Raw genomic sequence first — 8,864 nt, 5'->3', positions numbered from 1 at the left:
TAGGTAAAATAATATTAGGTAAAATAATTCAACAGACCAGTTTTGGCCTTTATCTGAAAGTGAAGTGATTGTCACGTGAGACACAGCAGCACAGTACACGGTGCGTGGTGAAATTTGTCCTCTGCATTTAACCCATCACCCTGAGTGGGCAGCCATGCCAGGCGCCCAGAGCAGGGAGCAGTGTGTGGAGACGGTGCTTTGCTCAGTGGCACCTTGGTGGATCGGGAATCGAACCAGCAACCTTCTGATTGCAGGGCTGCTTCCTTAACCACTTTTTTTTTCTTCTTTAAGTTGAATTACATATCTTATTTCACTAAAGCTAGCTTGATTGAAAAGCACCATGAATCCATGAAATGTCTACAATACTTCATTTATATGAGTAGAATGATGTATTTTTCATATGCTAATAAAATAATTGATATATTCAGTTTTATTCATTGTTTTGGTTAATTTCCTTATAAGAAAATATATTTTCCTATACATTCGTTTTTCACACAAAGTGGTCACTGACCTATATAATATAAAACACAAAGACAAATGGCAAATGTAAGTAGTTTTATTGAAGAGTAAAAAAAAGAAAAGTAAATAACTTGAATGCTGTAATCAAACATAATAGCATAATTCTTTTGTTTGGATTTGTCGTCAGAACTGGCCCAAAAACCATGCGATATCCTCTAAACTAAAGTTCTGTTTTCATATTAAACCTTTTAGTTTTTACAAAATCTTCGAGATAATCATGCAACGAATAGAAAAAAAAAAAAAAAACAAACAAAAAAAAAACATAAATGGAAAGTGTGAAGAAGGCTATCATAATGTACTTAAAACTATTTTGGGTCAGGGTGCTCATATGATGTTCCATTACATAAAGACAGACCTCAATAGACCCTCAAACTTAGATATTCATATATATACTAGAAATACAGCTACTACACCATAAAGGAGTATAAACAGTAGCAGGTGAGGTCTGGTGTGAAACAAGACTCAACTAAGGATTCTTCAGTTGTAATCTAACAATTCATTTAATTATTACACCTACTTTTAACACCGGAAATACTGTATGATAAAAGTGAAGAGCTAAGCAACACTGCAATAAAACCGATGAAGACAAAACACGAAACATATGGCGAACATCGAAGCGACACGTCTGTCATATCACCGTCCCGCGATCGCACCGAAGCTTGAAACGCATCCCGAGCTGAAAGATAAAAATGAAAGAACAAATTGTTGACCGATCATAATATTGAAGCATGGCGAAGCCACACCTGAAAACAGAGCATACGAGATGAAAAACCAGCATCAAGAGACCAGTAAGCATGCAGCTCATTTTACAATGAGCCAAGCAACTGGGAACATGATTAATAAATTCCTGAAGCAGTAGGACAGTGTCCAAAAAATGTATGTTTAAAAAAAAAAGTAATTAAATTACTTATGTACAGGAAATTACATTTCAAAGTATGTTCTACAGGTGGTGAAAAAAATAATGGAAATGATCACATGATCAAGCCAGAGCTTTATTCTCCTTTGTGGTGTTTTCTTCCATTAGTGTGCATATAAATGTAAACTGCGCACTTCATGAAAGAGAGAGAAAAAAAAAAAAAAAAAAAATTGTTTGAAAACTATTAAATTAGGTTAAAACTTACTTCATGACTTTTTTGGTGTGCTAATTTCCATTAATTTGTTCACCAACTGTATTTCTGTTCTCACCTAAGCATAGATAAACCTCTCACCTTTTTAAACTGTAGGGTATAAGGTTAGTAAGCATAGCGCGCCCGGTCAGCAAAGGGGTCCCGCGGCATCTCGAAAGTAGTGGTCCTGGGCACCGAGGAGACGGGAGAGAGGCGCGAACGCTCATAAGAGAACCCCTCTCCTTCAGTGGGAACTCGGCGAATTGGGCTCCGGTCACGGGCGAAGTATGTAGAGACTCCACCAGCAGGTGGAGGGGGTTGAGGGCGTCGCTCATACGGGTCGAGGCTAGTGGACGGCATGCGGTCTCTCATGATGGTGGTAGAAGGAGGTGGAGGAGGTGGAGGAGGAGGAGGAGTGGGCATAGGGACGGCACGCCGATCCTCGAAATAATTGGTTCCGTACGGACGCGCCCGGTACTTTTCGTAGAAGTCCACCACGTTGTACGGTTCATCGTAGGACGACCGGCGCGTAGGGTAAGCAGGCATTGTGTTGCCATATCCCGCGGCCCCACTCCCAAACGCGGCATCGGTTCCGAACGCTCTGGGCATGCTATGTTCCGCGCCCATGCCGTAACCCGGTGGTACACCATAACCCATTGCATTCTCGTAGCCCGCGCCCCTGCCAAACCCAGGTCCACCGGCATAACCCGCACCCCTCGCAAAGCCGTGTGCGGGCGCACCGAAGTTGCCAGCAAAGCCTGGGTCACTGCCATCGAAGCCACGATGGAAACCCCGTCCGCGACCGCCCCCACTGAACCTGGGGGAACCGAATCCGTCCGAACCGTCGGGCCCCATAGCTCCATTGCGGTAGGAGCCGTTCTGGTCCAAGGGGCACTCTTTAGACCAGTGACCTTCCTGCCCACATCGATAACAACCTGTCCTCTCTCCCATTCCCGGCGCTGTACGCAGACGGCTAGTTGAAAGCTTCACGCTCATCAGTTTCCCTTAGAAACAAAAAGACGCAAAACAGATATTGCCAGTCTACCTCAAAATCAATTCAAAACAAAGAAGCACGAAGCAAACTTGAACAGCCAGAAATGAAAACATTCACAGGTATTAAATGTTTAAGCTTGTACAGTAAGATCGACATGAACTGTAAAACACCCAATAGTGACCAATGTTATTAGTTGGCTTTAGAACATGACTGGATATGAAAAAACAATGTATTAAAACTATTTAAATACATGTATTTAACACCCTATTCATGTAAACATGTTTCATTATGTAGCAGTCCTGTAAAAGGTTTTGCAGTATTATTAATATAACCCCCCCACAAAATCACCAACTTCACTTAACTACAGTTACCTCTTAATGCTTCAGACCTTCCAAACAGTCTGAGAACATTTGCTGGGAAATCCTCGAAGACTTATCTTCACTTACCATGTTAATTTACTTACCAACCAGGTATGCAGCCCACCTAAAGTAACTCTATAAACAATAGGTTCCTATCTACAACGTAGTCCTAAACTTTTTATACACCGGTCTGGCCTGTCTGGGGGTTCACCTTGAAAAGCGGTGTTATCCAACCCTCTGATAGCCTCCATGGCATCCTCCACACGCTCCATGTGAACAAAAGCATAGTCTTTAACTATGTCACACTCTACTACCGGACCATACTCTTCGAACTTGGCCCGCAGCTCTTGGTTTGTACAACTGCTGTCGATGTTTCCGACGTGCAGCTTGGTGGACGCTTTGGGTTTGCCTCGGCTCATCTCCACATTCATCGGCTGGCCGTTGAGCTCATAGTGGTGGAGATTGCGAATGGCTTCTTCGGCCTCCGCCTTGTCGTCCATGTGAACGAACCCGAAGTTCTTTACGATATCACACTCAGAGATTTTGCCATACTGCGAGAACAGGGCACGGAGTTCATCCGTTGTTGTTTTGAGGGACAGGTTGCCGATGAAGATTTTCACCATTTTGCTGGCCAAGTTGGTTTTCCCTGCAACACACAACCACATAAATTCTCGGATTTAACGACATTTCAAAATCCAACACAAGCATGTTACAGAGACGATACAGCCTAACTTGCATCATTAGCTATTACTTACCCACGAAAAAAATTGACTTTACAGCAAACAGAGTAATCGTTGCTACTTGAATCGAAGCGCTAATGCATGATAAATCAAATCAACTAAATCAGATTACTAAAAACAAAACGCTAGTACCGAAGTATTACATAATGTACATAGCATACTAAACACAAGTTAATTATAAGTGGCGACCAAACAGTCAAATTTACCGACCAGTCGTATTTCGTTTGGATGGATAACAAGCTACATAGTTAGCATCAGCCTAATCTTTAAGAAGTACATTATTTTACACACAAGGTGACGAGCGAAAACAACTTCATTCGCCACCCGACATATCGTACATTCACGATGTTGTACGCCACAATGCACAATTAAACGTAAAAAAGAGAAACAGAAAAGAAGAAGCAACCGTTCCACGCCGTACCTCTCACAATGGTTTCCGCGGGCCTGGGAGGCTAAAATGGCGGCGGCTGCGCCACGGTCCAGAACAGCGTGCTATCAGCTGCGCCCCGCCCAATACGAGGGCGGCAGCGCGTTGCGTCATCTTAAAGCGACAGCCCACGCAACACTTTCCTTCCAGCAAGGTATTTTAGTTTAATAAGCCGACATAAGTCGGTCCTTTGATATTTTGTCTACTATACCGACGATGTGATCATAGAAATGTACTTTTGTAGACTGTTCATCAGTCTTTGGACAATAAATATCTTAGTCGTTATTCTCACCAAAATATTTGGTTTATTACAAAAAGTACGTGTTCTGACATTTGCAGAAAATACTCAAACAGAAACCACTGCAAAGGAGAAACCAAGGCACCCAAAAAGAAATGTCACACAAAGGCCATTGCTGCAGGATCCTGAGTAAGAGCCGATCAGAACATGGATATTGCTGTTATGAATTTGCTCATATGACACAAATAATCCTCATCACCACCTTTCATGTACATCCACACATGATTGAGTGGGGACAGAGGGGATGCCTACCACTTGGTCACAGTTCACATATCTGCAGTTTATAAGCAATATTTACAAGTGGTCCCCACAACAACAACAACAACAACAAAAATCCTGTTCAGCCACAATGTTTTGAATAATGTAAATAATTCATTTAACAAAACTCCTCTGGATGCTAGAGTCAGATAAGCAGCAAACTAATTTGCCATTTTGTACACACAAATACACAATGTGCTGCTCCTTTAAAAATGAAATATATGCGACAGGGGGTATGCTCTCAATTCGCAACAAAGAAGTAGCAAAGCTTTTTTCATCAAGACTAATATATTGCATATTGATTGTCTTCACAAGTCCAATGAAGTAACTAATGTAATCCAAAACTAAAATACGTAATGGGGAGAAATGTTGCAAGCCACTTTCATGTTAATTACACAAATATATATTTTCGATGAGTATGTTTAGGAATTTCAACATTTAAAATAAAAAATAAAATAAAAAAAACTTCCTCCTAATTTGAAGGCGGGGCACAAAATACTTTTGAAAAAATAACAAAATTTGACTGTTGAAGATCCTGGTGTTTGAAAAACCACACACACACACACAAATAAAGAGCCATCTTTAACTGGTAAATGCACGTACGATGAATTAACTGATTACATGGATGCCGTTCCTGCAGACTACTACATACACAATAGAAACACATCGGCCAGACAAAGCCCAAATCTCCCTCAAAACACTTTTCCAAAAAACTGGAAACTTTTGAAGCACGCCAACGGGTTGTGGGATGGCTCGCATAGGAAAATCCTGCAGATTCATTAAACCTAGAAAAGAGCAGAGCATTGTTCGTGTGAGTTGTAATTATGTTTCTCTCTGTGCTTCCGGTTACTGAACACAACAGCACCTTGCCCTACGTTCCCACGCACAGTATTGCTGATTTCTCCAGGAACACTGAAAGAAATACGCTGTGACATTCCCCAGTTCAGAACAAAACCACCCACAGTCTAATGCGCTCACCTTAGCATGTGTGTTCGGTCTAGTAAGTAAAACCCGCCCGATCAGTGTAGGTGTCTTTTGTCCTTGTCATAGGGTACGCAGGAGTCTTGGAGACCGGGGAGAGACGAGTACGCTCGTATGAGTAGCTTTCTGAGCTGGTGTCCACACGTCTGATTGGGCTACGGTCCCGCGAAAAATATGATGAGGTGGAGGATGGAGCAGCAGGAAGTGGGCGATGTTCGAATGCATCTAGGCCAGAAGAGGAAGACGGCTGCATCCTTGAAACAGAGGAAGAGGAGGGAAGGGGGGTGGGAGGTGGGACAGAGAGACCGCGCTCCGGACCATAGCTGGCGGTGTACGGGTAAGCCCGATACTTCTCATAGAAGTCGACAGAGCCGTAACGGACTCCCTCGTAAGATGACCTACCGCCATACTGATCACCACTAAAATCACGTGCAAGACCATAGCTGGGATAGCGGGCCATTGGAGGCAGGAGCGGCGCTCTGGGGAAGCCTGGCATTCGCCCATACATTGGATTGGCACCGTAATCAGTGGGAGCCCCGGGCATCCCAGGACCACCAAATCCTGGTCCAGTCCCAAAACCTGGGGGGCCCCTTGGAAACCCCTGACCCGCATGGAAGCCAGGATCATCACCATAGCTACCATTCTGACCGCGATTGCAGTGTTTGGACCAGTGGCCCTGTTTCCCACAGACGTAACAGCCAGTTTGGTCTCCCATTCCTGGTACGGTACGCAGACGACTGGTGGACAGCTGTACATTCATCAGCTTGCCTTTTGAAAAGGAAAGAAGACATGCAAGAAAGGGTTGGATTTTCTGGTTCTTTATGCCTGCCCATTCCATCGACTTCCCGCCCAAATAACATGCTACCCTAACGCGTTCAAAACTTCATCACACACATTTATGATGCCAGAGTTGTTCACCTTTTCTTAAGTAGAAGATAATGCATCCATATAAGGAATAACAAGACCTCACTACAAATTGTTCTACTCTGCCGAAGAACCTGAAAGCTAAACACATGTTCTTCCTGCTACATAACAACTTCACTCGCCACACTGGAAGTTCACCTTGGAAGGCAGAGTTGTCCAGCGTACGGATGGCTTCCATGGCATCCTCCTCATGCTCCATGTGTACAAACGCGTAGTCCTTCACAATGTCACATTCCATCACAGGCCCAAACTCCTCAAACTTGGAGCGCAGCTCTTGGTTGGTGCAGGTGCTACTGATGTTGCTCACGTGGAGCTTGGTAGAACCTCTGGGTTTGCCTTTGCTCATCTCCACATTCATGGGAAGGCCGTTCAGGACATGTTGGTTGAGATTGCGAATAGCCTCCTCGGCTTCCTCCTTTTCGGTCATGTGCACAAAGCCATAATTCTTCACTATATCGCACTCGGATATTTTGCCATACTGCGAGAAAAGCGAGCGAAGCTCGTCCGTAGTGGTGCTTTGGGACAGGTTGCCGACGAATATCTTCACCATTTTCGAACGTGTCTTTCTGCCATGGGGACAAAAAGATAAAGCGTGTATTACTATCCATATCACACGATGCACGATCAAGTAAATCACCAAAAAAAGTACAGAATTTCTATCGTTTACAAGAGCGGCTTACCTCACGTCGATCTCAAAGCTAACGAGGGATCGCTAAGCTCGGTTAGTCGCGGACGCGCTACGGATTACCGACGCTTGACGTTAATTTTACAACGCGTCTGTGTCTGCGTGTATTGTCGGGCCCAGCAAAAACGGTCCAACTTACCGCGGTACGACAAACCACCGGAAACGGGAACCGTCTACCGTCTTCAAATAACGAGTTCTATTTCCGTCAGCGCTTCTGTTCGGCCTGCACGCGGAACGTTAGCACTAGCGTCACGGGAAGCTAGCGCAGCTAGGCTAAATGCTATTGGCTAGGCTCGTAAACCCAAACCTCGGGTGTGATGGCGAGGTCGCTTTCGTCTTTAGACTTAAACTAGGGCCCAACCTTTACGTTCTCGCGTAAAACACACGTTTCTTATCGTCTACAGCAGAAATCAGCGCTGTGGTACATCGCTTACCCGAAATGCGCAAGACTCCAACGCGGACTAATGAATGAAGCCCGAAATGGCGCCGCTGTCGAGGCGTTCGCACTTCCGGATCCTGACTTATATAATTACATTCGTGGTAGCGAATAACCAGCTGAAAAGCTAAACTGGTTACTTTATTTCGATTTTTGATTTCATTCCCAAACGTTAAAATGTCACGTGAAGCCTCCTGGTTCCCATCTTCGACCACGTTGGACAAAAAGTAACCCAATAATCACCAGAAATCTTCCTCTTACATGGCAGTACTCAGATAAATAAATGGTCAAAATAAAGAAAAACAAAAACGCATCATTCTTTTATATGTATTTTATTGTACAAAAATGAATGCAATAATTCAGGTTCACCTAAAACATAGGAGAAAATGATTAAGAAAATATTCCATTTTCTCTGCGTCCAGAAATGAACCTAGAGGGCTAAGTTGCTGTTACTTACTTTGTATATAACAGAGTAAAAACAAAGGTGGAAAAAAAGCCCTAAATCCAAACATATTATCTATATAATCAAGAAACCTATGTATAAATGCATTTATTATTAAATTAAAAGTTATTAAACCTAGACTGCACCACATGGTCACTTTAACAAGGCAACATGGAAAATGAGGCTTACCAAACTTACCTGCTGTATGCATAATCCTGCAATAAACCTTAAAGGGGAGAGATGTACCTAGCATAAATTTTGAAGGTAAATTGAAACTTGCAACAGAGCGGCATAACAATTGGGCGTTTTGAGATGCTGAGGCCCAATGCGATGTCGAATAAGGGACGCCGCAAAGACAAAGGTATCTCACGCAGAACGAATAAAATCATATGGAAAGCTCCATGACCGGTTTTGACTTTCACTTTAAATGTACAGAGAGCAACGTTAAAGATGCACGACACACGTAAGGGCTAAGCAACATGGGACGAGCAACAAACTCATACGACGCTGTAGTTCAAGCCAGTTTATTAAAAATAACTAGAAAGTATTTGTGGGGTGGGACAAGAAGCTTAGATGAAAGGCGAACATTTTTGAATTGCCTACAGTTTATTTCCAAACTACAACACACTCAAGTCATTCTTGTCAACCAGATTTTATTGCTTGTACTGACAGGATGAAGCCCTATTTATGATTTA

General features: G+C 43.3%; 1 protein-coding gene across 9 annotated transcripts; it reads right to left on the bottom strand.

Annotated features, from left to right (window-relative positions):
• Window positions 1–540: 540 nt before the first annotated feature.
• Window positions 541–7,947, bottom strand: rbm4.1 (RNA binding motif protein 4.1). 9 transcript variants are annotated; one of them, XM_029002798.1, is made up of 5 exons: window positions 7,726–7,932; window positions 6,745–7,172; window positions 3,190–3,624; window positions 1,728–2,629; window positions 1,059–1,195 (listed from the first exon to the last, which is right to left on the bottom strand). In XM_029002798.1, exons 2-4 carry the CDS (start codon window positions 7,154–7,156, stop codon window positions 1,752–1,754), a joined length of 1,725 nt encoding a protein of 574 aa, XP_028858631.1. In that variant the 5' UTR covers window positions 7,157–7,172; window positions 7,726–7,932; the 3' UTR covers window positions 1,059–1,195; window positions 1,728–1,751. The 9 variants fall into 9 exon arrangements, with proteins under 9 accessions (XP_028809036.1, XP_028858465.1, XP_028858708.1 ...); XM_028953203.1 differs by lacking the exon at window positions 1,728–2,629 and having other exon boundaries at window positions 541–1,195; window positions 7,726–7,936; XM_029002632.1 differs by having other exon boundaries at window positions 1,053–2,629; window positions 7,726–7,931.
• Window positions 7,948–8,864: the final 917 nt, after the last annotated feature.

Source organism: Denticeps clupeoides, chromosome 1 (assembly GCF_900700375.1).
Source record: "Denticeps clupeoides chromosome 1, fDenClu1.1, whole genome shotgun sequence".
NCBI classification, from domain to species: domain Eukaryota; kingdom Metazoa; phylum Chordata; class Actinopteri; order Clupeiformes; family Denticipitidae; genus Denticeps; species Denticeps clupeoides.
The sequence above is the reverse complement of the archived record's forward strand: the minus strand, read 5'-3'. Positions and strand labels throughout refer to the sequence as shown.

Coding starts and splice junctions, on each gene's coding strand:
- rbm4.1 (XM_029002798.1), bottom strand. CDS start 7,156: ATGGTGAAGATATTCGTCGGCAACCTGTCCCAAAGCACCACTACGGAC. Junction 3,625..6,744: donor GGACAACTCTGCCTTCCAAG/GTGAACTTCCAG, acceptor TGTGTGTTGCAG/GGAAAACCAACTTGGCCAGC. Junction 2,630..3,189: donor GGATAACACCGCTTTTCAAG/GTGAACCCCCAG, acceptor TTTGTTTCTAAG/GGAAACTGATGAGCGTGAAG.